This window comes from Anas acuta, chromosome 16 (assembly GCF_963932015.1).
Source record: "Anas acuta chromosome 16, bAnaAcu1.1, whole genome shotgun sequence".
NCBI classification, from domain to species: Eukaryota; Metazoa; Chordata; class Aves; order Anseriformes; family Anatidae; genus Anas; species Anas acuta.
The window spans coordinates 15,262,228-15,290,217 of NC_088994.1; the positions used below are offsets into that span (position 1 = coordinate 15,262,228).

Consider the following 27,990-nt stretch of genomic DNA (forward strand, 5'->3'; position numbering starts at 1 on the left):
CTTGTTAATTAAGCTGATGCAGGGCCCTCCATGCGGAATGCGTAATGAGAGGCTGCCGGAGACGGAGCTGGCTACGAGCAGGAGGTGACGCTGGCAGAAACGCGGTGCTGAGGACGTTTTGGCAACCTCCCGGGGCTTTGGTTCCCTTGGCTGCTCCCTGCCAGGATGCTGCTGCCTCCTTTGCACCATTCAAGGGGTCGAGCACGGCACGAGGACACGGGCAGGGATGAGCCCGACCCCACCTGGAGCTGCAGGAGGAGGCTCAGCAGCATTTGGCCTCCCAAGGGAGCAGCCAGAGCTCCCCTGTGCCTGGGGGAAGCAGGGATCAGGGGATGCTGCAGCTCCTTGCAACCATCCCCACAGCCCGGGCACATTTTTGGTGCTTGCACTCCTGATGGTGACTTATGACAGTGAATTAATAGGCTCTTAATAAGGGTGACAGTTCCCGTAATTAGAATGTATCGGAGCGGGGATAATTGCTTCATTTCATATTTTTTTTTTTTACCCGTGTAACTTCCTTCGCTTTTAGGTTCTCATTTTCAGCTCCTAAATGACCACGGGGAACAATGCCCCCAAACTCTTCCAGGTGGCATCGGGCACCGGAGTGTTCCAGCTGGCCCGTTTTTGGAAAGTTTGGTGCTTGCTTTTGCCACAGCATTTCCAGGCTCAGGTAAAAACCTCCAGACCCCCAGCCTGAAGCGAGGAGCTTCATTTCCCATCTGTTGTTGGGTTTATTTCAAACAGGGAGGCTTCTTCACACTTCGCAGCTCCATCCCCAAACCCGCTGTCCCCATCCTGCCCCGCTGTTCCGGGGGGCAGCCCCCGTACCCGACCCCCCGGCTTGGGGCAGACTCCCCACCAAGCCAATAAGGCGGTGTAAATAATTAATAATGAAATAATTAATAGCAGCGAGCAGAGCCGTAGGGTTTTTGGAAGCATCGTTCCTCTCCAGGCGGGATCCTTCTCCCCGTTAACCTCCCCTCTTTGCACCGCAGCCATTTTCCTTCCTCGCCGTATCTGAAATTAAATCTGCTCGGATTTTCTCTCGCTCTTTTTTTTTTTTTTTTCCTTTTGCTTATATTTGCTGGATGTATTCAAGCACGGGAGGAGAAGAGAAAAAAAAAAAAAAAAAAAAAAAAAAAGCCATCAGCATAATTCATAGCTCGCGCAGCCATCTCGGCTCGGGGGCTCCCGTTTCCAATCAGAGGCCCACGCTGCGCAGCCAGCGCCTTGCAGAAGGAGGCTGGGGATGGCCCGGATGCTGCCTCGCCAGCCCCCAGCCATCCTCCCTTTGTTCTGGGATCGCTCTGCTCCAGCCAAAAAGCAGCCCGGCCTCTGCCGTGGGTAGCGGAGAGGAGAGAGGAGCCGTGGGGTTTTGCTCTGAGGGTAGCGGGGAGGGGGGTTGCACGCGCTGTGCCCGGCAGCAGCGGTTTGGGGATGGCTCTGGGAAACGTGGGTGTCCCCAAAATGCACCCAGGCACCGCGGTTGTGCCCTTCCCCTCACCTCGTCCTGCCCTGCTCAGCAAAATCCAAGCTCCCAGTCTCTCCCAGTCCCTCCCAGTCCCATCCCCGTGCATCCCAGTGCCCCGTCGGGGCTGAGGCTGGTGCTGGCTGGCGGCGCGGGCGCACGTCCTGGCACCGGGCTCCTTCTCCCTGCTCTTGCAGCTTTCTGCATGCGTTTCGGCCGTGCCCCAAGAGCGGTGGCAGATGAAAGTGGCTCTGTAAATCCAGTGCCAGTTTGATTCCGCAGATTTAATGGTCTGGAGGGCGCTGCTGCAGCCTGTTGGTGTCACTGCGCTTCACCGGGGCAGTGCCCGCTCACCAGCCGGCCCCGTTCGGGGTGTGGGGACAGACAGCTGGCTTCAGGGACAAACAGCACCGGGTCCCCGACTGCCTCAACACCCTGGGGAGGACCCGCATCCAAAACCCACCGACTTCTGAACTATTTCCTACTTTTCATCTAAGAGCGGGGCTTGCACATTTTAATCCGCTGGCCAGGTGCCGTTCAGGTCAGACTGACCCCTGCTGAGCCCCAGGATGGGATTTTTTTTGGGGGGGTTCACCCTGTTTGTTTTTTCCCTGCCACCAACGGGACCGGCACCCTGTGCTCCCTGCCCGGCCATGCGAGCAGTGTGGGAAGTGCACGAAGGATGGCAGCAGCTCGCTGCACTGCTGCTCCGCCACCGCTGCTCCCGCTGCTCCTGTGCCGGGACCGGGGCTGCTCCAGGAGCATCTGAGCCCCGTGGATTTGTCCCGATGAGGATGCAACCTCTGGGTGACATGTGGATGAAATGTGTCGCTGTTCTGGTGGCCCTGCAGCCGGACCCAGTTTGGTGAAAGCTGACTGAGGTCGCCAAACCATCGGGCCAGCAGTGGCAGGAGGGCTGTCCTCACGTCCTGCGCCCCAGACCTTACAGATACAGCAAACGGAGAGAGGAGGGGACCCACACGTGTCTGGGAACAAATCCTCCCTCTGACGGAGGATGAGGCCATGCCCAGCCCCAGCAGGAGCTGCCTGGAGCTTCCCCTGCCCTCCGGAGAGGGCAGAGCCCCCCCATGCCCACCCTGGAGCAGCCCCAGCGGAGCAAGACCTGAAACGAAAAGGCCTCTGCACAAATATTTATCCGATCCTTGCTCTGTAATTGCTTTCCCCCCCCCCCCCCCTCCTCTTCCTGGGGTCCGTATCAATTTAATTTCCATGCTTGCCGGCTTTGACTGCTTCATCCCCCACCGCCCAACACCTTCACCCAATCGCCTCCCCTCCGCCTCCTCCTGCCTTGTGGGGTGGAAAGGGAGAGCTGCAGGGCAGAGCATGGGGGACACCCGTGGGGAACCCATGGGGGTCCCCATGGGTGTCCCCCCCACACCCCTGTGCCATCGGCGTGAGCTCCCCTCCGCAAACTGCCCCTTTGGCAGCACCACGGCTCAGGAAGAAGCGCGATGGTTTCTCTCCAGCACGCCAAGGATGGCAGCGCTCATCCTCCCGTCCTCCTGCTCTTCCTCATCCTCCTCCTCCTCCTTTTCCTTCTCCTCCTCTTCCTCCTCCTCGTCTCCCCTGCCCTTCCCAGCCGGGTTCTCCCACACCGGCGCAACCCCGTGCGTGGAAAGCACCACAAAGCACGTCTCCGCATCTGTTCCGCATTTGCTGTTCTTTTCAAGTTCGTTCCTTGGCCCCCTCCCCTCCTCTCAGCGGGGCCTGAAAATAGGAACTGTGGTCGCCTTCCTGCTGCATTATTCAGGAGTTTCTGTACCTCGACCAGCCGCAGCTGGCCGCTCTCCAAGCCCATCGACAACCTCCGAGGCCGCCAGGCTCCCCAGCCTCTCCTTCTCACCCCCACCCTGCACCTTGTGCCGTAAAACCACACTTTGCAAATGCAGAAAACGAGCAGAAAATGAGCGCAGCCTTCAGCAGGAGCATCGTGGCGGGGACAGGGACAGGGACAGGGACGAGGAGCCCCTTCCAAGCTCGTTTTTGCTGTCCTTTGGCTCTGGGGCTGCAGCTCGGCACGCTCGGCAGGAGCACGTGCGGGATGCGCTCAAGGGCATCCAGGCGCACTTTGAAGCCGCACAACGAGGAGATGTTGAACGTGTTCGGGATGCTCCCGGGTCCCCCCGGGCACGTGAAGGCTCTTGCCAGCCCCGCTGCAGGTTAATAGCTCTGCTCGCAGGCAGGCCGCCGGCTGGGAAGCGGAGCTCCCTCGGATGCGCCGCGTTTCGTACAAAGGAGGTGGGCTGTGCCTTTCCCTCCCACCCCGCTGCTCACCCTCTGCTCCGCTGATAATAATACCTAGCAATTACACAAAGCTTTACATGCTCTCCGCAGACATTAATTAAGCTCTTTCCCCTCAACGGAGACAAAGAGGGGAACCGGGGGGGGGGGGGGGGGGGGAAATCCCAGCTTGCGTTTTAGTGCTGCCATGGTGCGGTGCGGCCGGACCCTGCTCGCACAGGCTGGTGTTTAGCGGTGGCACCGAGGAGCCACATGCCTAAAGGGGTTTGGATCTGTTATGGGACCACACCACGGTGCCAGGGACAGCAGGAGAGACGTGCCTGGGAGCAGAGATCGGCTGCAAGGTGCTCGTCACCTTCCCCATCAGCTGGGGATGGCTTCGTGGGGTCCCTGCTCCGTAAAAACAGCACTGGGAAATCCCCATCCTGCCGGGCAGAGCGGTGTTTTGCAGCCTTTTGAACCCAAAAACTGCGGCTGCTCGCCCACGTGGCCTTGGGGACAGGGGAAATGGAGCGGGAACGGAGCCAGGAGCCTCGTCATGTGCTGCTGGGCCGTGCCCAGAGCTGTCTCGGTGATGTGTGACGACGGGCACGGGACGGCTGGGGGCAGCCCTGGAAATGATGGACACACCAGGCTTCAACCCCACGTGGCAAAATTTGTCGGATTTCCCCCCGATTTGTGGGCAGACACCGAGGCGGCGGCACTGCCACCAGCCCTGTGGGGTGACACGGAGCTGGGACAACCGGGGGGAAAGCTTCGTGTGCCGGGGGCTGTGTGGGGTGGGTGCTTAAAGCCTCGGGCCGTGGGGACGTTTCGATGTAGGCATATGGTTTAGTGGAGGACTGTTGGTGTTAGGACAGAGGTTGGACTCGATGATTTTGGGGTCTCTCCCAACCTCGAAATTCGGTGTGATTCTGTGTGACGCTCAGCGGCACCGCTCCCACAACCCAAACCCCAGTTTCTAACTGGGATGGTCCCAGTGGGTGTGCTGGGTGCGTGACAACACATTTCGGGCCTCCAGCACCAACTTTGGCCATAAAAACGGGACCGGGAGAGGCCGTGTCCCCCTGAGGGGTCGGTCCCAGACCCCTTTGGTGGTGCCAGCCCCCACCACAGGCGCTCGAGGCGCACCCTCGGGTGCTCCCCCCCCACCCACCGGGAGGCACCGGGGGGCACCGTGAGGAGGCCTCAGAGGGCCTGGAAGCCTCCTCGCCCCCTGAGGGCACCGGGACAGCACCGGGGCCTCCTTTTTCCCCCCTTCGGGGTGTCCCGGAGCCGTGAGGGGGGCGCTCCCCGGGGCCCGCCCTACCGGGGCGGCGCCGCCGCCACCACCGCCACCGCCACCCTCTCCCGCCCCGTGGCCGCGGCCCGGTGGCGGAGCCAAACGAGAAACCGGGGATCGAAACCGGGGGCTGGGGAAAAGCGCATGAGCCGCGGAGGAGCTGTGAGGGGCGGTGAGGGGCGGCGGCGGCGGGCGGGGAGCTCGGCACCGGAGCTCGGCTCCGCGGCTGGCGGCTCGCCGGGGAGCCCCGCAGCCGAAGGGGCGGCCGCCGAGGTAAGCACCGAAGGCCCGGCTTCGGCTTCACGGTTGGGCTCCCGGCTTCACGGTGCAGCTCCGGTTCTCGGCTCCGGTGCGGCCAAAGCTCGGCTCCGGTGCGGGGATCCCCGGTTCCAGCCCCCCCCCCCCCCCCTCTCCTCCCGCCGCAGCCCCGTCGCCATTTTGCCTCTCGCTTCCCCTGGCGGGGAGCGCGGCTCGGCCCCGCTTTTGGGGCCGGTTTTTAGGGTCCCCCCCGGTCCCCAAAGCCCTCAGGGTGGGCACCGAAGGGGGAGGTGGCCCCTAGGGGACCGGGGGGGTGAAGGGGATGAGGGGGGGGTGGGATATGGGGGGGGTGCGACGGGGTGGGATGGGGATGGGGCAGGGGGTGCTGAGGGGACGGGGAGGGGGTGACGGGGTGACAGGGGGATGGGGTGGCAGGAGGAGGGGGGACAAGGGGTGGGGAGGGGACAGGAGGGTGGCATCGGTCTCAGGGGGTGAAAGGTGGTGGCACAGAGGGGTGACAGGCGACGGGGCAGCTCAGAGAGGTGACAACAGGGGACAGGACAACCCAGAGAGGTGACAAGGGACAGGACAGCCCAACGAGGTGACAAGGGGACAGGACAACAGGGGACAGGGGACAGGACAGCCCAACGAGGTGACAACAAGGGACAGGACAGCCCAGTGAGGTGACATCAAGGGACAGGACAGCCCAGAGAAGTGACAACAGGAGACAGGACAGCCCAGTGAGGTGACAGGGGGACACGACAGCCCAACGAGGTGACAACAAGGGACAGGACAAGCCCAGTGAGGTGACAAGGGACAGGACAGTCCAGTGAGGTGACAACAGGGGACAGGACAGCCCAGAGAAGTGACAACAAGGGACAGGACAGCCCAGCGAGGTGACAAGGGACAGGACAGCCCAGTGAGGTCACAACGGGACAGGACAGCCCAACGGGGTGACAAGGGGACAGGACAGCCCAGTGAGGTGACAGCACCCGTGTCCTCCCACTCCGAGGATGCCCAGAGCATGAGGACAGCCCGGTCACCGCCACGGCCACCCGCTGCCCCTCCATCACCCTGTCCCCACGTCCCCTGCTTGTCACCAGGGCAGGGTGGTGGCTCCATCCAGGCTTTGAGGCCGAGCAGATTTGGGGACGGAGCCGCTGCTGCTCATTGTCTGCTGTTTTTTTTTTTGTGGTTTTTATTTATTTTTTTTTTATGTGTGTGTGCGCTTTCCCCATTTGCTTTTGTGCCCGAGGATGGGCGAGGGGGGGAGGGACTTGCTGAATGTGTTCCCAACAGAAACTTTAAACCATCAAAAAAAGCTGCGCCCACGCCCAAAAAGAGGCGCTCTGCCTGAAACGCTTTTCAACCTTTCTGCTGCTTTTTCCTCGGGGGGCTGAAGGACCCCGAGGGGGACGTCCCCTGATGCTGCTGAGGTCCATGGAGGTGTCGGGGAAGCAGGGACACGCGTGGTTCTGTCCCAAAAGAGCTCTTGGCCCCACAAAGCAGGGGCTGGGGCTGTGTCACCCACTGGGTGCCACCCTTTTGGGAAATCTCCCGTGCTGGTGGTGATTCCCTTCCCTTCCAAGGAAGTTTCCCCCAGCGCTTCCTCGTCTTTTCCCCACCAGAAACTTTCTTGGTGCAGCCTGAGGTCAGCGAGCTCCCTGTGGTGACCGTCACCTCGCTGCCTCTCTGCCCGCAGGGCACCGCGGACACTGCTCTTGATTTTTTGGCACCGCCTGCATCTCTCTGGGCCATCCAAAACCATCGATTAATTATTGATGATAAGCGGAGAGCATCGACTGGTGATTTTTCCCCCTTGTAGGGGTGCGCTGAGGCCGGGGGCATCGCAACATCCCTCGCTGCCTGCCTGCCTCAGGTACCGGGCAGGTATTTTTGTGTGCATTTCCTTCCTCGTCTCCAGTTTGTGCCGAATTTCCCAGCACGGGAAGTCCCCAGCACGGGGACGCTGCTGTCCCCGCTGAAGCCCAGCAGAGGAGCGTGCGTGGGACGGGTTCCCAAACTTCCCTCCTCACCCTCCAGGCCCACGTGCTTCCTCCCCGTTAGCTCGTGAGGCTCTGCAGCTTTTTCCTTGCTCATCCCGTGCTGGCTCTTACGTTGGCACTGTACTTTTTGTTTTTTTTTTTCCGGGATTCTGGAGTGGGGATGCTTAAAAAACACCGCCACTAATTTCTGCACCCGGTACCCAAAGGAGAGCTGGAAATTTGATCTGCGGAGGTGCTGCAGCTCAGGGTGTCCTCGGCTGCTGTGGGGCCAGCCCCAGCCTTCCCCGTGCGCCCTCGCAGTCAGACCCACCGGGATCTGTCCCCCCGTCACCAGCTGCAAAAGGGTTTTCACCAAAACACAAGGAAATCGCGGCAAATCTCAGCGTGCCTTCCTCAAAACCCAGTGAGAAGTTTGGACGTGGTGGGAAACAATGGGGCTGATTTCTGCTCTCCGCCTCTGGGGCAATTCCTCCGGGAGCCCTGGGGTTGTGGCGGTGGCCGGGGAGCGGAGCTGGGCTCTCACCGAGTGGGGTTTATTTGCTTTTATTTTACTTGTAGTCAAAAATAAGAAGGGGAGGAAAAAATAAAAGAAGTTTAAAACCCCCGAAGCTGGCCAGAAAGGACCCCTTTGAGGGGACAGGGAGGAAGGATGAGCTGCAGGAGCAGGGCACGCAGCCTGGATGCGAGCAGGACGTCGGTGCCATAGACCACAGCGGGGTTTTCCTCGAGATTCGCTCTTCTTCAGCTTCCATTTAGCTGGGATCTCACAAATCTTTTATTTCTGCGAGCGAGGAATTTTATTTCTTGACTACAAGGCTTGCCTGGGGGTGGCAGGAGGTGGCCGGGGAGGACGGGGACAGGTTTGTCCCCGGCGGTGCGCACGTGGAGGAGCTGTTTTGGGGAGGGAGCCGCAGCTCCCGCCCAGCCAAAACGAGCTGAATAAACGATTCCTGTGTGCAGGAATCCAGAGAACCTGTTGCCAAGGCTGGGGCTTTCTCGTTTGATCTGCTTCACCTCTGGGCCCGTGCAAATCACCAAATATTTGTCACCGGCCGCGCACGTGCCGGGAGGGGTTGGCAGCTCGTCCCCGAGCATCTGGTCCGCACGCGAGGCGCAGTTCCCTTTTTCCAGCACGGAAATGAAGCGAGCAGGGCTCTGGGGGAGGGACTGGGGGGGTGACAAGTCAAATCTGTGCGTGGAAAAACCTGCGCGTGGGGGGAGAGAAGCGTGGAGGGAAGGTGAAGAAGGCGGCAGCTGGCGCTTCCCTCAGCCACGCTGCCGGCGTCTGGCTGAGCACCGGCGGCGATTTCCCAGCTCCAGGGCGTGAAGATGGGCCCAGGAATGAAGAAACAAGAATGAATGAAGTGCTGTGGGACTAAAATCTGTCCTCACTCTGTCTGGAGCCTCGTTGTGCCCCCGTTAACCAGAGCACGGCAGGGTTTGGGCTCGATGTCTCGGGGTGCTTGAGATGAGCTCGGGCGAGAAGCGGCCACTCCACAGCCTTCATCCCGGCACGGCTGGAGTTGAGGGGTGTCCTGCTGCCTGCTGCCCTTGGGAGCAAGCTTGGGCCTTCTGCGATAATTTCTGATGTTCATTATTTCTAGAGAAGCCAAATTGAATTATTAATACGGAAAATTTAGATAACATTAACAATCCTCGGTTTATAACAGTTTCCCATTAATAAGGAAAATTGGAAATTTATCACTACATCTGCTCATTAAAACTCACTATTTTTTTTTATTTTTTTTTTGCCTTTTGGTGTCTTCAGTGAAAGCACAGAAATAAACGAGGAGGAAAAGCCATTTATTCGCTGCTTCCCCGGACGGAGCCAGCCCATAATTTTTAATAAAATCTTTGCTGTTGCACGCGGAGAGGGAAGCAGCCGATAATGAAAGCAGGTTCTCGACCATGTCTGTGGCTTTGCTCAGCCGTGGAACGAATACTCAGAAACCTGCCCCGCTTCTCCCCTTGGTGGGAACGCTCCAGCTGTGGGACACTTTTCCTAATTTCCCTCCCTGCCTCCTTTCCAGCAGCTCCCTTCGCCTTTCGCACGTGTCGTTCGCAGTGCCGAGGGGCCGTGCGTGAATCCTAACCCACCCCTTGCTCCTTGCAGAGATGGCGGATCCCTACACCTGCAAAGGGGGAAGGAAAACAGCAGGCTCCAACAAACCCGCTGCCAGCAAGGAAAGCAGGACGGACACGAGGATAAACCCCCCGGCGGAGCTCCCCAAGCTCGGTAAGGAACCAGCATTTATTTCCACGGGGGTGGGCTCTCCCTTTAGAGGTCTCTCCCTTTAGAGGTCTCTCCCTCTAAAGGAACCCGTGCCTGTCTAACGAGCTGGGTGTCTCGCCCTCTATTTGTCACGTCGGGGAGCTGAGTGCTACATGAAAAGGCTGGAAAGGAGCACAGCCCATCTGCTGCCCCCCGTGTCGCGCCCCCCAGGAGGGAGCTCGCCGCCGCACGAGCCCTGGGGGACCCTCGTGCTAAGGGCTGTCGCGCTGATGGATGGCTGATTGCTCTATCCTGGAATCCCGGAGCCCGAGGAGATTTTTCTCCTGTCTGTTTCCGCTGGGTAAATCCGCTCTGTGATGCTGAGAGGCTCTCGGAGCTCCTGAACGTCGCGGGGTGCAGCTTCAGGGCGCAATGTGCCAAGGCGAATTTGGCTCAGCGCAGGCTGGGGAGGAAGGAGCCTCTCCTGCGGTTGCTTTGCTGACCCCATGGATGCAGCGTGGCCAGGGCAGGGCAGGGAGTGCACTTTCTGTGCTGTGCTTTCAGTCTTGCTCCAAAGAAACCCTAAATCTCTTGGTGAGCCATTCCCAATCCCCGTTTTTAAAGAGCGCGCCGTTCCCACCTTGCTGACACAGCACAACCCGCTGCAGGGGGACACAGCCACGGTGCCAGCCCTGAAAATACCCTAAAAATCAGGTTTGTGCCTCTTAGGAGTGCCTGGAAAGGCCGAGGTTCAGCAGCCAGCATGCTGTGGTGCCTGCTGCATGCCAGCACGGCGCACCGTGGCACACCACGGCTCACCACAGCGACCGCAGGCATCGTGCTGGAAAAGGAGAAGCGTTTTCTGTTCCTCCTGCTTGCTCTCCCTGCCTGCCCTCGCTGACCCCAGCCAGCAGCTGATCGCTGAGGGCACTGGGAGGTGCCTTGCCTGGAAGCTGTCATGAACTTGTCTGGCTTGAAGCATCCCCAAAAGTTTTGAGACTTGGGGAAGGTGTTAAAAGGAGAGGAGAGCCTAAGTGAGCTGTGGCCACAGGCGTGCCAAGCTTCTGGATGGGGGTGTGCTCTTTTGAATTTGGGATAGTTTGAAGCATTTAAGAGAGAAAGCAGGAAAAAAAAGGGGAGGAATAGCAGGGAGCAGCAGTGCTGGGAGCCACCTCGTGCAGGCCTTCATGGCTAGCGGAGTTCCCAGGGGGTGCAGGAGCTCCAAATGACGCCTTCACGGCTCTCAAAGCGAAGCGAACCAGCTGGCCTGACTTCACAGGGCTGGAAAGAAATGAGGAAATTGTCTTGCTTTGCCATTTTACCCCTGGCTGCTGGGGCAGGAGGCGTGAAAAAAAAAGGAGAGAGTGGATGTTTTTGGCAGCGCCTCTTTAGGTAACTGGACGGCTTTGTGTTTAATCTCTCTCACTTGCTCAGAAATCCTGGGCTGGCTTCTGAGTGCAGCCAGCCACAGGCTCAGAGCCGAGCTGTGGTTCCTCGGGAACTTGGGGGGGATTGCCGGCTCGGCTTCCAACCCCTTTTAATCTGATTCTTGCCAGGAAAGCCCTCCCAGATCTCAGTGTGAATGTTCTGTATGGCTCAGAGCTCTGGGTTAGCCCTCAGCCTCAGGAGCTTTGCAGCAGCTCCTCTGCTTCCAGCTGCCCCCTCCTCCTGTGAGCGCTCGCTGCGTGCACCCAGAGGAGGAGTTTGCTGCCACCAGGCACTTGTCATTCCCCTCAGTCGTTGCTTTTGCTTCCCCCTTTTGAGCTGTGCCAACGAGAGCTTGTGCAGGAGGATTTGTGCGTGCCCCAGGATGAGCCAGGGTTAACAACGTGGCCCAGGAACCGGTGCCTTGGCCAGGGTGGTGGCTTTGGCACGGCTGCAGCCAAGCCACGAACCAAGCCAGAAAACTGCCAGTGCTGTTCCCTGCGCTCCACCTCCCCTCAGCTCCGCTGCCTGACCTGTATTTTCAGAAATTGCCCTGATTTGGAAAGTTTCTCCTAGCGATTGTTAGGCTGGGGAATCAGAGCATGACGGAGGGACCGGGCGGCGCGCAGCACCCACGGTGCTGGCACCACGAACGCTGCCAGATCCCAAGGGCAGCAAACAGCACGATGGAAAAAACGAAAGCAGCAGATTGCTGAGGTTGGCAGCCCTCTGCAAGCCTCCAGGGAAGGCTGCTTGTGGCCAAACTGGGCTCGCAGGGACCCGGTGTGGTGGCCGTGGTGGCTGGGTGTGCTCGCCGCCCCGGCGTGGGGCTGCACCCAAGGGAGCAGGTGAAAAACCTGCAAAACCCAAGCGGCCAGCAGAGCGAGAGCTGCAGGTGAGGTAGGAAGCGTTCGGCACCTGCCAGAGCTCTCCTGAGCCTGGTGGGGTTGTGAGCGGGCTGCCAGGTCTCTGGTGATGGAGACGAACCTGAGCATGTCTTTGGAGTGCCTGGAAATTGTCCCAGCAAACAGATCCCGTGCCCGAAAATGCTTTTGTGCAAAAGCAGCGTGAGTAAACATGGCAAAAAGGCCTGGCTGCTGGCTCCGAGCAGGCTGTGCTGGGTTTTATGGGGCCATGTTTCCATCTGTAGGATCCCCCGGCAAAAGGTCCGGGGGATTTCTGTGCCCAGCCCCTGCCCCAAACGGATTTCTTTTGCTAAGGAAGGCTTTCTTCCGACCCCAGTGGAAGTGTGGTTTTCCAAAGCAAGCCCCAGCTGTGCTGCAACTGCTCCGCTTTGCTTCTGCGAATAAAAGGAGAAGGGTCAAAAAAAAAAACAAAAAGAACAGGAGAAACTGGGCACAGCCCATACAGGTGCCTGCAGGTACTCGGGCTGCGCGCCGAGCCGTGGAGAAGCTGCAATCCCCTTCCCGAGGGGAATCTGCACCCCTGGCTGGGCAGCCTGGGGCTGGGGCAGCGGGTGATGAGCTCTGTGTCTGTTTGCAGGAAATGCAACCAGTGACAAAACCGAGGGCAAGAAGAAAGGACGACCCAAGGCGGAGAACCAGGCGCTGAAGGACATCCCGGTAAGACCTCGCGCTCCCTGGCTCCGGATCCGACCCCAGCCCCTGGTTTGCTCCCCGCAGCTTGCTCACCCCAGCCAGCCCCACTCTTCAGAGCAGTATTTTCCTCAGCTCAGCAAGATTTCGGCCCCTCTGTCCCCTCCGTGGGGGTGCACGGCATCACCAAGCACCCTACAAAACCCTGGTGGGGATCAGGACCCTCCACAAACCTCCCCTTCCCCGTGTCGTTCCCAGATAAGCTCTCGCAGCCGCCTCGGGTTTGGCTGATGATTAGAGAGCACAAGGGGCTGGTTGATTTATTCCCCCGAGAATTGTGCAGTTTAATTTCCAGCGTGGACAACGCGCCGAGCAGTTTGTCAGGAGAGCGTGGGCACGGGGTGGGAGGGGGGGGGGTGATTTACCGACCGGATGAAATGTGGGGTGGTTAAATCACCCGGGCGGCTTCTGGCCTGATTTATTCCCCAGCCTGGCTGGGAGCAAGGTAAATGCTCAGGAGGAACTAACAGCCTGCAGAAAAAGCAGCTCTGGGTGGTGGGCAGGGGGCTGCGGGTGGGCAGAGGTCCCGCGGGTGACCCCAGCCCTCAGGACACAGCCAGGGAACGGGAAGCTTCTCGCTCAGCCACGTTTCTCTTCTCTCCTTCCCAGCTCCCCCTGATGAACCAGTGGAAGGACGAATTCAAAGCCCACTCCAGGGTGAAATGCCCCAACTCCGGCTGCTGGCTGGAGTTCCCCAGCATTTACGGCTTGAAGTACCACTACCAGCGCTGCCAAGGGGTAAGGAGACCTGAGGGCTGCGTGTCCCTCCTGGCGACCAACTTTTCCATTCCTGCCTGCAGGTAAAGCTCCTCTCGGGCTGCAAACCCCAGGAGAAACCTGAGATGAAGACGGGGAGGGCACAAACGGGTTGGGGACGGTGCGAGGTGCACACAGTGGGGACCAAGGGCCCTGCAGCACAGCAGGACCTGGAGCCTGGAGGGAGTTTGGACCATCGGGGAGGGTTGGGACGCCCTGCACCAGAAAAATCCTGGCTCTTTTGTGGGCTAACACCTCTGCCTGCCTGTCTCTCCTTGCCCTGCCCAGGGTGCGATCTCGGAGAAGCTGACGTACTCGTGCTCGTACTGCGAAGCCGCCTTCACCTCCAAAACCCAGCTAGAAAAGCATCGCCTCTGGAATCACCTGGACCGGCCGGTGCCGAGCAGCAAAACAGAAAACAAAGTGCAGAAGGCCCTCGGGAAGAGCGGCGGCAAGAAAAGGTAGCAGGCTGCGGCCGGGCTGCGTGGTGGTGGCACCCGGCCGGCTGGGAGCCGGGAGGAGGGCGGCGTCCCCACCTCCATACCCACCATCGGGGCCAGGGTGTGGGGGAGAGGTGTCAGGACATCTTGCCTTTCAAGCCCTCTTTAAACGAGCCCTCTGTGCTTTGCCCTAGAGCTGCTGAGAGTTCAGCTTGCCCCACCATCCATCCCAAACAGGCAAAGACGGAAAAAGCCGTGGCCCAGGAGCGCGCCGAGAACGGCGAGTGCCCGGCGGAGAGCCGCGAGAGCAAGGAGTTTCAGATCGCGGCGGCCGAGGCGATCGCGGCTGCCACCCCCACGGCCAAATCCTCCAGCGGCAAGGACGCCGGGCAGCAGGGGGGCAGCCAGGCCTCGCTGCAGGAGGAAGACCCCGAGAGGATGAAGCACAGTAAGATTAGAGCCCGGGGCTGTGCTGGGTCGGGAAGCCGGGAAGGGCTGGGGCTCTGCTCCGGTGAACGCTGCCGAAGCTTTTCTCTCTGAAGCCTTTTTTCTACATCCTGAGGATTTGCCCCCACGGGTTCTTGCAGCACTGAGTTCCACTGGGAGTTAAAAAAAAAAAAAAGGTTGCAGCTGTGGCAGGGATATTTCCATAGGGCCCCTCGGCTGGAAATGGGTTGAATTACCTGCGGCACAGCACGCTGCTCTGTCAGCTCATCCGTCCTGAGCCGGGGTGATTGGCAAACACATTTTCCTTGCCTATGGGGAGTGAGGAGTCTCCGTTAGCACTGCCTGGGCCCTGCTTATCCATCAGAGCAAGGGTTTACGCTGCTTGCAGCTCCAAAGTGAACCAGCAACAAATACCTTAGCTCGTGAGGCTGGGGAAACCATGAAGCTCTTGGCACCGGGACTGCTGAAAAGCACCCAGCAGTATGGGTATTTAACCAAATCTCTCTCTCTGTTTCTCTCTTTTGAGTCAGGAAGGAAACAGAAAACTCCTAAGAAGTTTACGGGGGAGCAGCCATCCATCTCGGGGACGTTTGGACTGAAAGGTAACGCGGGATGGCCGCGGGCAGCTGTAGGGTCGTAACTTCTCCCTGCCACACTTCAGGCAAGCCCCTTCCCCGAGAGCCCTCCCTGTGGTGGAGGTAACGTGGGAGCCCCCCGGGCCACAGGAACCTCTCTCTGGAGGATTTGGTGCCTTGTGGAGATGACTTTAGGAAAATGCCATCATCCCACAGGCCGGCCCAAACTGTGGTCACACTAAAGCCAGGTGGATAAAGGTGTCGAAAGGGAACTGTGGGGCAGTAGCGCTGCTGGCACTGATCACAACCCCGTCTGCTCTGCTCAGGAACCTGGTCCTGGAGAATGAGGAAAGAGGGGGAAGGACGTGGTAAAGGCCACGACACAAAAAGAATGAGTTTTTTACACCAGGGAGCCATGAGACAGGCAAACGCTGGCCTGGGATGCCACGGTATTTCCCGTGGAGCTGCGAGGGATTTCTGCTGCTTAGGGAGGCTGGGTGACGCATCCGTCCCTCAGACTGTCTCAGAGCTGGTCGCCCACATGACAGAAAATGAATTCGGGGGGGAAGAGCCCTGTTCCCGGGGTGTTTGCTGAGAGGAGGCTCGGGAGCTGGCTGCTTCAGCCTGGCGGAGCTGTGTGGGACCGTGGCCACGCTCCCTCTGCACACCCAGCGGGGTGTGGAGGGAGGAAACCTGCAGCACCCCAGCATGAGAGCAACTGGATTCGTGCTGAAATTTGTTCATCTGGGGGAATTAAACATGGGCTTCCAGGCGCTGGAGGAGGCAGCACCTTCCAGTAGAAGTCCTGGGGGAGAGGCACTGGTGGCTCTGAAGGAATTAAACGCGCTCACTGGAGAGCAGACAGGATGTGGGCGCTGCGATTTCCTGGCCTCTGCCTCCTGGGAAGGCTGGGGTCGTTTCCCTTAACTTCCCCACAGGGAAGTATCTGCTGCGGGTTCCTCGTGAATAAGCTGCCCCCCCTGTGACCTGCTGCCTCCAACAGAGTGAGACAGAGCTGGCGTTTGCCTGCGTCCCCTGGTTGAATGTGCAGCTTGTGACACCACGAGGCAGTCACTCCCCAAAGACAAGGGTGCCACCAGTGTCACAGGATGCTGTCTGTGTGTGCACAGAGAGCCCTGCCTTCAAATCCCTCTCCCAGCCCATCACTTCCCAGCCTCTCTGCTTTGCAGGCAGCTCGAGAATGGTCACCAGCAGCCCAGGGGGTTCCTCTTCCCTGGTCACCTTCCCTCTCTTTCTGTCCTTCCTCACCTCCCCAGCAGCCAGCAGGACGGGGAGAGGCCTGCATCCATCATGACAGCTGTGCACAGAGCCCTTGTGGGATGAGACCTTGTGGGATCTGGTGTCTGGGATCCCAGTTTGCCCAGTTTTCTACGAGGGATCCCTGCTGAATGCAGATTGGTCTGATGGTATTAAATCACACGCTGAATAAGCATCCCTTCTTTCTTCAGGTCTTGTCAAAGCAGAGGACAAGGCAAAAGCCCATCGAGCCAAGAAGCTGGAGGGGAGCACCAACGTGGAGGAGCTGAAAAAGAAAACTCCAGGAGCTGGTGTGAAGAAGGAAGCAGCCGCACATCTACCAGCAGGTAGGGCTGGGGGAGGCAGATGGGAGGCAGCAGCTCTGCCTGCAGCCTGGCTGCTCCCTGCCTCGGTCCTGTTCTCTGTGCTGAGCCTGCACGAGCCCCACTTCCACAGTTTGTGGAAGCAGGAGCTGAAAACAGCACAAGAAATAGATGCAAGCAGCTCCTTCCCTTTTTGAGGTGCAGCATAAAAACATTGCTGACCGTAAAACGTTGCTGCAGTCACAGCTGACATCCTGAAAGGGGTACCCCAGCTCTGCTTCACCGTGAGGACAGATCAGCTTCCTGCAAGTGCTGGGAGCTGGCAGCCAAATTCTGGTTCCACCTGGTTTTAGAGTGACCACAGTTTGGGCCAGCCTGTGGGATGATGGCATTTTCCGAATGTCATCCCCACAAATGACACTGGGTGTGTGTAATTCTAACGATGATTGTTTCTTCGTGGAGCCTCCGGGCTGCAGCCTACATCCTAGCACAGGTTGCTGGCTTTCCCTGGGAGTTCTGACAGCAGGAGGAGCGCAGGATGTAGAAGATAAACACAGCTGCAACGCCTTGCGCTGGTTTCAGATTCAAATAAATGACTCTCTGATCTCCCAGCCATGCAAACGCTTCCAAATAAACAGCCTTGGAGGATTTCATTCAGCCCGGGCTTCCCTTGCTGGAAACCTAGTGTCATTCTGCTGAGAACGCGGTGTGAACTCTGGACCTGGGAACACGTTTTGGTCACGTGGCTCTTTTTATTTGGGGTGTTTTTTTAAGCTGGTCACAGCCATTCAAACAAACACGCGCCTGGAAGCCAGCGCTCCCCTAGCTGACCGTGTGTCTGCTGGGAAGAGGAATGCCAAGGAAGCTTTCCAGGCACGCGTCCGGATGGAGCCGAGGCGCTCACCTTTGTTTCTCTCCCTCTCACTGTTTTGTTTGGCAGGGGGGAATTATTCCAAGCAGGGCAAGTTCAGGTTGCCAGGGGCATCGTGATATTTTAACTATGCAAGATACCAGCAGGGGAATAACAAAGGGCTGCTCTCTGCTGAACAGTCCCGGCGGTTCTTGTCTCTGGCTGGGTGTCACACCTCCCTTCTCCTCTCCTCTCCTCTCCCCAGCAAATCCCGAGGACCAGTGGCAGCGGGAGATCAGCGAGAAGGGGGAAGTTGCCTGTCCAACCTGCAGCGTGATAACCAGGAAAACTGTCGTTGGGCTCAAAAAGCACATGGACGTCTGCCAGAAAGTAAGGGCTTGCCATGTTCAGTGACACACCTTTGGATTTTGGAAGGCAATGACCACGTGCATGCGCTGCTCATAAACCATATTGGTCCTCCTCAAAGCAGTTCTGGGCTGGGGCTGATAGAGCTCTTGCTAGTCATCTTCAGAGAGCTGCTGCCTCCTTTGTTTCAAACACAGAGAGGAATTTGGACACCTAATTCTCATCAATTCTGAATCCCTTTGTGGTCTGGGCCCTTTGTCCCCGTGTATCCAGCAGAGTCAGTTATTTCTAGCAGCTAAATGAATAGTTTTAAGGCCGGAGAGATTGCTGGGGTTGTCTCTAATCTGCCCTCCTCCAGAGACCTGGCTGTGGGGTTTCGCTGCGTGCCATGCCTTGCATCAGGCCAGATAAATTGTGGTTGAATGAGAGCACGTCTCAGAGAGACACCAAGCTCCGATGTGCTCCGGGCAGACTGTCGCGATGCAGGAGTTCAGTAATGGCAGAGTGAAAAATTGTCCCTCTGCCACAGCGCCATCCATCAGAGCAAAGGATTACATCTTCAGCTGTCACCTGGCACGCTGCAGAGCCACTGCCACAGAAAGCCAACGTGGGATCGATGCCTCCCACTTTGAAAATACATGGCTCAGCTTTGATTCCACATTCATTTTCTGTCAGTGCCTCCTCAGCCTTTGCCTCGCTCTTTATCCAGCAGCGAGAGGCTATTTTTCCCTTCCAAACCCTGCGTTACATCGATGCTGGGCAGAATCCTGCCTCCACTAGCGTCCTGATTTCAGTGGAGGGGGGGATCTTGGCCATCAGCTCCCTCATCTCCTGTGCTTTCCGAGCGGCTCCCTCGCCAGGCAGGCTCCGCGTGGGCTGCGAGGCCAGCCAGCCCCCCGAGTGCAAATCTGTGCGAGCCGTCAGGCCTGTCTTCCCCTCTATAAATAGCCCTGTGGGTGTTCAGCCAAGCAATCGGGGCTCGCACAGCCTGCCAAGCTCACGACAAAGCAGAGTTAGCGTGGCCTTGAGTCACGCCTGCCCGGGAGGACGTGCCTGCCTCTCCCTCTGCAGCAGCAGAAGCGCTGGTCCCAGTGGGCACGCAGGCTCCAGCTGAAGGAGCAGGTGTGTTCTTCCCTTTCCCACGAGGTGTAGTCCCTCCTGGGTGGCCGTGCCACTTCGGGAGCTAAATAGCTTCACAGAGCAGCCTGTGGCTGGGCAAGGGCAGTCCTCAGACTTGGGGTGTGGCTGCAGGTCCACCCCGCAGCAGCATCTCTGCAGGGAGCCTGCAGCAGCCTTACCCATGGGATGCTCCCATCAGAAGTGACCCTGCAGCACAGGCACCCTCTCTGCTCGCTCTCTGTTTAGTGATTGAAGTATTTCTTAGCTGGGCAATGGGAAAAGGATGTGCAGACTCCAGAAATTCTTGTAAAACAGCCGAAATTGGTTCCTGCTTTCCTTGCTCACGCCTGTTGTCACTGAGCAGTCTGCCCTTTTCCGTAGGTTTTAGAAAAGAAATAAGGGGTAGGGATGGTTGCAACATCCTTGAGCAAAAAGGAGATGAGGGCAGGTGTATCCTCCCAGCATCCCAGCTGGAAGAGCTTGGCAGGACAGGAACGTTTGATGTCCTTCAGTGTTAACCAGAGTGGTATAAACCCCACGTTGGCTGGCCCTGGCATGTGGTGAGTCCAGGAGCTTTCAGCACCCACCTCGTTAGGATGCTGCTGGGGTCTGGAACAAGATTAACCCATCAGAGCACGGGTACAAGTGGTACCAGTTGGCTGCTGTGAGTTTATTCATCATTTTCCAAGAGTTCTAGGACAAGGAAGGATTCGCAGCTCCATCTGCATCCCCTCCCCAGCTTCTAGGCCAGACTTGAGGGAACGGGCAGTGGTGAGAGTGGCAGGAAGAGCAGGAACAGCCGTGGCCATCCCAGCACCATCCTGTCCCACCAGACATCCTGTTTCCTGGTGCTCGGAGCGTTCACCTCCTGAGTCAATAAATTCTTGTACCAGCCCCAGCAAAATGAAATGTTTTCCAAAAACTGGGGCATATCCAGGCCAACACAGAGAAAACCAAGCGGCAGGCTCAGATGGGGTCGGGGGGACGCGGGTGCTGAGTTGCCTGCTGAGTCCCACCAGGGGGAACTGATGCAGCAGCAGCTGCCCCTGGGGCTCGGTGAGGAGCAGCCCTCGGAAACCTGAAGGTGTTAGCAGCCCCCGTGATGATTTGCTTCTGATTCCTCCAGCTGCAGGACGCCTTGAAGTGTCAACACTGCAAAAAGCAGTTCAAGTCCAAAGCTGGGCTGAATTACCACACCATGGCTGAACACGTCAGCAAGGTAAGAGGGCTGCGGAGCTCTCACCTCACACCTCGTTTCTCCTCTCTCCCCAAAGATGCAGATGCAGAAGACGAAGCAATCGGCAGCTCGCTTTCCTTTGTCTTTTCAAAGGAGGGATTCCCACGACCGCAGTAGCCTTCCCCCATCCTTGCCGAGCAAAACCCTGCGTCCCCAGGCAGCTGGTTAGCTTCGTGTTCACCCCTGAGCGTAGAGCAGAGAGCTGGAAAAACAAAACAGGATTTCCAATCCCGGAACGGGGGAAGGTTCAGTGAGTGTGGTGAGGCAGCTTTTGAGGGGCAAGGCTCTGTTTCCAAACCTGTGCCCACAAATCCGGGACGGGCGGGTGCTGCTTTGCACAAATCTCCAAATCCCACGTGTTGCTCTCCACCGTCCACATGAGAAGGAGCCACAAAATTTGCCACGAACAAAATCTGGCAGGCAGCGATTTAGGTGCTGCTCTTAAAAACCCAATTGTGTACGCCTCTGAGATAGCAGGGCGAGGCAGAACCCTCTCTCTCCATGTCCCGTGTTTACCAGTTGTGACTTGTCTTTTACCTGCGCACTGATCTCCCGCTCTTTGGCCTGGCTGGTGACTGCTCTGTGCAGGAACTGCTCGTGGATTTCTCGGTTCGCCCTTTGGGTGCAGCCACGGGAAATGTGTGAGCAAAGCTGGCGTTTAGCAGCGAAACCACGGAGCAGTGGGAGACCCAGCTTGCCTAAGGCGAGGTTTGCTGCCCGCCCGGGGCAGCTGCTGCGAGGCAGGGCTTTACCACCCACTCCTGGCACAGAGGACATGAGTAAATGGTTGACTCTGTCGCTTCTGTTACTTCCTTGTTTCCAGCCTGTTCCTGTGGAAACCGCTGGACTTGGTGAACAGGAAGAGCGGGAAAGGCTGAGGAAAGTGCTAAAGCAGATGGGAAAACTGAAATGCCCCAATGAGGTACAAGAACGATTCCTGTTTCTTGTTCTGTGAAAAGGTGGAAGGAGTGAGCCCCGAGGCAGAGGGGATGCGTGCCCTCCTGGCACCCCTCGGTGTGCCCTCCACTTCTCACACCGCCCACCCTTAGCTCAGCTCTCCGTGTCCCCGTCCCCATCCCGCTAGCTCTTAGGGCCGTCCTAGCAGCAGGGTGGCAGCAGGGCAGGGTGAGGAGGGCCGCAAGCCGAGCTCAGCCTCTCCAACCCAAAAAAAGGGGCACGGCGCTGCCGTGGGCCCCTTGCACAGCGTAAACCCAACCGAACCGCGCCGGAACGGTGCCCAGCCTCTTGCAGACGAGTCACGAGCAGGTAACGGGGGCGTGTGGCTGAGGTTTGTCTCTGCAGGTGGTTTGGTGGCTGCGTGGGGCACGTGGCAGCGCGTGCCCGCCACGCTCACTGCTCCCTGCCTGCCGTCTGTCCGGCCGGGGAGCCTTGGCCGTGTGTCAGAGCAGGGCAGGTAGCTCAGGGGGATTTGGGGGCTGCTCCCTCTGCCTCTCCGTGTCACCCCCGTGGGCACGGGGCAGCCAGAGGGGAGTGGGGCTGGCCGGCTGCCTGCCGGTCCCCTGCGTGTCGGAGGGGTTTGCAGAGCAGGACGTGTGCCTGCCGTGCCCGGAGCAGCGGCACCGGGATCGTTTCATCCCGAAATCACAGCCCTCCCTCACCCTTCTCTTCCCTCCTTTTTCTCCCCAGGGCTGCGCAGCCAACTTCTCCAGCTTGATGGGCTACCAGTACCACCAGAAGCGCTGCGGCAAGCAGCTCGCCGAGGCCGACAAACCCGTCTTCAGCTGCCCACACTGCGGCAAGAAGTACAAATCCAAGGCTGGCCACGATTACCATGTGCGGTCAGAACACCCGGCCTCGGTGAGCCCCCCGGACACCTCCGCAGCCCGAGGAACGGGGCCAGCCCTCCCTGTAGGGGACTGCAGAGCTGCAGAGCCTGTGGGCAGGACCGAGCCGGGCAGGGCCGGGCCGGGCAAGGCAGGTGCAGACGTCGGACTGATGTTGTTGTTTTCTCCCTTTTCGTCACCTCACGCGTGCGTTGTACCTTGCAGTGTAGGTGGGGAACGGGCGACAGCTTCCTTTGCTCATCCCCAAAAAGCAGGGAGCTGTATCGAAGCGAGGGGAGTGGCGGGCGGTGTTCCCCAGCACCCGCGGGGCTGCCCAGCTGTGCTCCAGCCAAAAAAAATAAGAGAATAAGAGATCAGATCACTCCTCCAGCAGCCAGCAAGCTGCTCGCCACCACTGGGGTGGCAGGATGCGTCCCTGGGGAGCATCCTCTGTGCTGTTGATCCCTCCTGACAGTGCATCTGACTCTAATAACCCCATAATTCTAATAAATTGAGACGTTTATACACGTGGGAGGTCCGGGAGTAGGAAAGGACATGATCAGCCCAACGCTTGGTCTGTGTGGTTGTGGGAGGAGGTGGGTGTGTGCCCGGGGTCCCCGTGCTGGGGTGCTGCTGTCCCTGCACGCAGCAGGTCTGCAACCAGCCCAAACCTGAGCATCCCCATCCCCGGGCTGGGGAGAGCTCTCCCCTTCTCCCCTAGTCATAATTCTTGTCTCTTTTTGCAGCCTCCAGAGGAGCCAGAGGTGAAGCCAGAGCCCAGCCCCGTGGAAGATTTTGAAAGGACCCCAAGCGGCCGCATCCGTCGCACGTCGGCTCAGGTGGCCGTCTTCCACCTGCAGGAAATAGCAGAGGATGAGCTCACCAGGGACTGGACCAAGCGGAGGATGAAGGACGACCTGGTACCCGAAACGAAGCGGGTAAGAGGCTTTTACTTCTCCTTGCTTTGAGCTATTCGTGCGCAGACATCCCGGCACGGCAGCGGGGCCCCAAGTGGCCGAGGCCTCGCGTTCTCGTGTTCGGTGCGTGCAGTGAATTAGCAGGGATGGCAAATTTCTTTCTGAAGAAATTTGGCTGAGCCCCGGAGCTGATTCCATGACCTGGAGGCTCCATACCAGCAGTGGGGAGATCAGGATCTGGCCCCGAGGATGTCACAGAGGAAGGTCTGTTGTCTGTGGCAAGGTGCAGGCTGACAAGCGAGGAGCACACAGAGAGCAGGTCAGGTCTAAAACAATCACCTCGTCAGAGAGCAAGAATTTCATCCCTTCCATCTCTCCTGCTTAATTTCTGGGAGGCTTTTCCCAGGAGGAGAGGCGTTGTGCTCTCTTCTCCCCCTCGGTATTTGCATTCCTCTTTTCCTCCTTGCTCTTGACTTTGGGTATTTTGTGGCTGAGCTGAGGGAGGGGCCCTGACAGCAGGCCCATGTGCAGGCCGGCACACAAAGACCTCGTAAAGGTTCCAGCCCCTGGCACAACAGCTCCATGAACTTCCCTTTGTGTTTTTTTTTTTACGAGACGTTTCTTGTGTTCACGGTCTAATTGTTTAAATTGAACGTGTGAGCTCCATCCCAGCGCTAAGAAAACCGAATTGCTGCGAGGTTGGTGGCAGCAGATTGGCGTCGAAGATGAGAAGGGGGGAGCAAGCCCAGCCCCCAGGTGGCAGGCGAGGATTTTGGGCTGGAGAACAAGGACCTTGAGCCCTGTGTTGGCCCCAGCTGCACTGGGTTTTGCTGCAGAGATGAATTCAGAGGTCAGAGCGCGGCGAGCGGACGCATGTGGAGCTGTGAGAGTTTATCTGTGGGTGCGTCTCGCCTTGACAACACGCTGAAATCTCATCTGCTCCCGAATTCCCCCTCTGCTCCGAATGGGCTTCAGGCGTGCTGGCAGAACCGCCCTGCAGCAGCAGGGAGCAGGGGGCAGCAGCTCAGCACCCCTGGGCATCGCCCGGAGCTCCTGCTGAGCACCCCCACGGTGCTCGTCCTTCCCAGGGAGCGGACAGTGGGGCTGCAAAGAGACAAATTCTGCTTAACCATGAGAAGAAGAAGAAGTTTCCAACCTTTGGAGCACGCTGCTGAGCCCGCAGGACCCTTCCCTGCCTTGGAGGTGAGATGTCAGGGGTCGGTGGCAGATTGCAGCTGCACCTCGCAGCAACACCCAAGAATTTGCAGGGCCCCAGAGGGTACCAGTGCTCCCAGCTCCAGCCAGTACCGCACTGGGAGCACCCATCCTGCTCGCCGTTTGCTTCGGAGCAGGACCTGCTCTGTCCCCGAGCTCTCCAGCGACACGCCACGGTCCCAGCAGCCCGCGAGGACGCTGAGGGAGGCAATGAAGAAAGCCACCCCTTGCTCCGTCCTTCTCCAAGCAGCCAAGCTCTTCCTCGGGGGAGGGCGTGCAGCTCCTCAGCAGCTCCTTTGGCAGCATCCTGCCTCTCCCAAATCTCCTCCGGGTGTCCCCCCGCAGCCCCCCCACCACATTGTGCCCACCGTGGCCGTGCCGCAGCCGGCCCTGGCCGGGCTGGGACGCTGCTTTGGGATCCCGTTGGTGGCCCGTGGTGGGACGCCTTCGCCTTCCCCCCGGGAGGATGGATTCCTTCTCACCAAAGCCATGGCATCAGAATAAACGATTGCTGCTCGGATCCCAGGCCTTGCAATGCCTTCCTTCTGCGCTAACCAGATCCAGCACTTCTAAATATACACTGGAGCCTGATTTTCTCGCTCCGATCTTTATTTGCCTCTGGATAAGCTGAACCAGATGAGGGATTTCACAACGGCCGCTTGCTGAGGATGTCAGATTGGGGAAGGGCACACCCCTGCTGCTTTTCTGGGAAAAAATCTCCTCTCCAGAAGCTCCGTGAAGATGGTGCCAATCCCCCCGGCCCTCCTCCGACCTTTGCTGGAGCCAGCCCCTACCTGCAGCAAGGCCCAGCTCTGCCTCGGTGCCTTCAGCCTTTGGGCAGGGGGGTGAGAGGCTGCCAGGTAGGGGGACCCCGTGGTGGAGGTGGTGGTGGGCTCCCAGCTCTGCACGGGGGTGCCCTGACTCATTTTGGAGGCTGATGTGGGAGAAACAGCCTCCTAGAGCAGAGGGAAGAGGTGAGCAGGGAGAAAACACCTCGGAAATCTGTCTGTGTGATGGGCTGATGCCTTCCCTGCTCCCCCGTGGAGCAGCTTGTGCTCCTGGAGCTTTTTTTTTTTGTCTTGTGCTGCCACGAGCCCAGCTCCAGCTGGGTACCACGGCCCTTCCTTCTCTCTCCAGCACTTTTTGGGGAAATGTTTGCTTTCCTGCCTGCTCCTGGGGGTCTGCACGGTGCTGGGGGCCCGGCTGCTGTCCTGCAGGAGCAGGGAGAGGGGCGCTGAGCCCAGCAGGGGCAGGGATGGAAGGGGAGCTCGCAGCAAAGCGCCGGCGCACACCAGTCAGCAAGCTGGAGGGCAGAAGTCATTCGCGGGCTTGAGTTTTTTTTAAGAAAACCCCGCGTTGGGAGCGGAATGCATTCCCAGACCAGAAAAATCTGGCTCGGGTCTGTCCCCCAACACAATGGCCCAGCCATCCGGGCAGAAAACGGCAAGTCCTGGAGCCAGGCTGAGCCCCGAGGACTCGGCTCAGCGGTGGCCGAGCTGGCTGCTAGCAGGGGGCTCAGGTGAGGACCCCCCGGGACCGTTCCCTGTGCCCTGCCCTCGCTCAGGAGCCCGGCCACAGCTCCTGGCTTTACCTCTGGGGTGAAATCAGCTGCGGTTTGCACGGGGCAGGACCACAGAGAGGTCAGAGGGCTGTGCCGAGGTGTTGGCGTGCGTGGTTCTCCTTTGCTGCGTTGTATTTTGGGGAAGGGGAGAGGCGTCTCGGGCCAGCGGAGAGGATGGAAATCTGCAAGTGAAGGAAATAAAACCGCCCGTCACAGAAAAGGAGCCTTCCCAGCCCAGCATCCTTCGACTGTTCCGAGGAAGATGGGCCGCGGCCAAACCCGGTTGTAGCTCTTTTAATGATCTGGCCCCGAAGATTTTCACTTACAGGCTGTTTGAGGAAAATAAATGGAAGAAAATAAAATATTCCATGCCTGGGGCTCCTGCTTAATAGAGACATAAAGATGGCTTTGACATTCCCAGAACCGCAGCGCCCCGGGAAGACATGGGATTTGCATGTCATTGTGCAGTGCCTGCTGGAGCAGAGCGGGGAGGGATTTATTTTATTTTATTTTTTCCCCCCGGAGTGGGAAGCCGGAGCAGCAGAACCCGCATCTCTGAACATCCAACATCCCCCCCCGCCTCCTCCCCGGGGACACGCAGGGGGAGAGGGTTGTTGCCGGGGCCGCTTGCGGTTCCCATTAATGTTTGCTCATTCATGGGATTGATTGGCTTTTAATTAAGGAGGCCGCTTGGCATCCCCGCCTCTCAGTATCAATGGCAAAAAAAAAAAAAAAGAGCCTCCTGGGTTCTCCCCCGGAGGTGGCATCGCCTTCCCCGGGCAGGGGAGGACGGGGGCGGGCGGTGGATGCCCCCATCGCAGCGCTTCAAAGGGCTCTGCTGGCATTTTGGTGGCCACGAGGCGTGACAGAAGAGCAGCACGCCAGGGCTTGGGGGATTTTTCCACATCCGTCCTCACCAGTGTCCGTTCCGCAAGTCCCTTCGCCCCTGCCCTTCGTGTGGAGCCTCTCTCCTCCCTCCTCCAGCTGAGGGGGGCACTGGGGGGGGCTTTTGTGGTTGGCGTGAAACGCCCGGAGGCACGTTTTGAAGGAACAGCCTGGTTTTTGCACCTCTCTGCAAGCGTTTTTTGAGCCTGCTTCCTCTCCAATGAGCAAAATTATGTTGATGTGCTGGAGGAGCCCCCATCCCCAAAGCCGCACGGGTCCCACCGAGTAAACGAGGGTTTGGGGACGCGAGCAGCACCCCCTGGTCCTCGCCCAGCTCCTGCCTGCATCGTGGCACGGCCGAGGGCAGCTCCAGCTGCAGGAGGAGCAGCCCCGTGCGCCCTGCGGCACTCGCTGCGCCCGCGCCCTGGTGGCACCAGCCCTGCAGGTAGGGCCCCGCGCCCCACGGCCGCGTTTGCGTGGGCTGAACGCACAGAAACGGAGCTGGAAGGGCCCAACCCGCTAAGCTAACCCTCCAAGTCGCTAATAAAGCAGTAATTAAAAGCACTTGGAAGGAGCAGCGCTGCCAGAAGGAGAGGCAGAGACACGAGAGGCTCTCATTGTTCGGTGGGGCTGCGCCCGGTAACCGGTGGAAGGCAGCCACGGGGGCTCTTCCAGCTGGGCTCTGTCCCCTCTGCCCAGCGTGTGGGTCACAAAATTTGGCCGAGGGGCTCCTCCGAGACCAGGCCTGGCCCCGAGCAGCCGTGGGGAGCACGCCCCAGGATCTAGAACCTTCTCTCGTGTCTCTGCCCGGAGGTGGCCGCGGTTCCTGCCCCGTGCCGTCCCCACCGCCCCCCGTTCCTGCTGCCCCCTGGCTCTCCAGGAGAGCCACCCCCGTGCTGCTCAGTGCCCAGGGAAGGGAACATCCTCAGGGGAAGCTTTCCTGCTTGTTTTCGACCCCAATTCACTTCTCTGGGGGGAACGGGGGGGAGTCCAAACCCGTTTGGAGAGCAGGGCCCCCCCCTGGACAGTGCCGCTCTGCTAACGCCTTCCCCTTGTTCACAGCTCAACTACACCCGGCCGGGACTTCCCAAGCTCAACCCGAGGCTGCTGGAAAACTGGAAGAACGAAGTGAAGGAGAAGGGACACATCAACTGCCCCAACAACGTAAGGACCACTTCTCCTCTTCCACTTTCACCCCATGGAGGGAATTTTTTGGGGCAGAAACCCGCGGTTCGTTTTGTTCCCGGGCACCGAGGCTGCAGTGGTTTTGTTGCTGCTCAGCTCTGGTTTTGAGCTGCTCTCCCCACGCAGTGTGGGCTGGAAGCACGTCCCCTGCCAGGGCTCTCGAGCACGCGGGGGGCTCGGGAATCACCCCCCCAGGTCTTGGGTGCTGGTGGGAGGCAGGTTTTGGAGCTCCCCAAAAGCTGGGGCTGCTTTTGGGGAGCTCCGGCACCAGCACAGGGCGAAGGCTGCATGCTCTGTGCCTGGGAGCCCTTTTTGCACAGAACCTGCTTTTCCCAGAGTAAAGCTGGGGCTGGTTTTAAGTCATTTTGGGTATTTTCGTGTGTTTTTTTATGTTATTCTTATTTTTTAAGCACTGGGATAGGCAAAGGCCTCCGGGACGTGGTGTGTGTGCTTCATCTCGCTGTAAAACAGCCTTGGCCTGAGCTCGCAGGGAGGTGAACTCCACCCTCGTGCTGGGCCGTTGATTTACAACGTGAAACAAAGC

The 27,990-nt window shown here is 58.9% G+C and overlaps 1 protein-coding gene across 8 annotated transcripts in view; it reads left to right on the forward strand.

Annotated features, from left to right (window-relative positions):
- The first annotated feature begins 5,025 nt into the window (after positions 1–5,025).
- ZNF512B (zinc finger protein 512B) overlaps positions 5,026–27,990 on the forward strand; it is a 28,914-nt gene continuing 5,949 nt past the window's right edge. Inside the window, exons 1-14 of one of the 8 annotated variants that reach the window (XM_068700963.1) lie at positions 5,026–5,285; positions 9,390–9,512; positions 12,417–12,496; positions 13,139–13,267; positions 13,574–13,746; positions 13,920–14,173; positions 14,697–14,774; positions 16,217–16,351; positions 17,443–17,567; positions 19,789–19,881; positions 20,723–20,821; positions 21,547–21,717; positions 22,430–22,621; positions 27,324–27,425. In XM_068700963.1, the coding sequence (XP_068557064.1) occupies positions 9,392–9,512; positions 12,417–12,496; positions 13,139–13,267; positions 13,574–13,746; positions 13,920–14,173; positions 14,697–14,774; positions 16,217–16,351; positions 17,443–17,567; positions 19,789–19,881; positions 20,723–20,821; positions 21,547–21,717; positions 22,430–22,621; positions 27,324–27,425 (1,752 nt within the window). In that variant the 5' untranslated portion in view covers positions 5,026–5,285; positions 9,390–9,391. Of the gene's footprint in view, positions 5,286–9,389; positions 9,513–12,411; positions 12,497–13,138; positions 13,268–13,573; positions 13,747–13,919; positions 14,174–14,696; positions 14,775–16,216; positions 16,352–17,442; positions 17,568–19,788; positions 19,882–20,722; positions 20,822–21,546; positions 21,835–22,429; positions 22,622–27,323; positions 27,426–27,990 lie in introns of those variants that run through there. The other 7 variants (XM_068700966.1, XM_068700959.1, XM_068700960.1 and 4 more) reach the window with 7 other exon arrangements.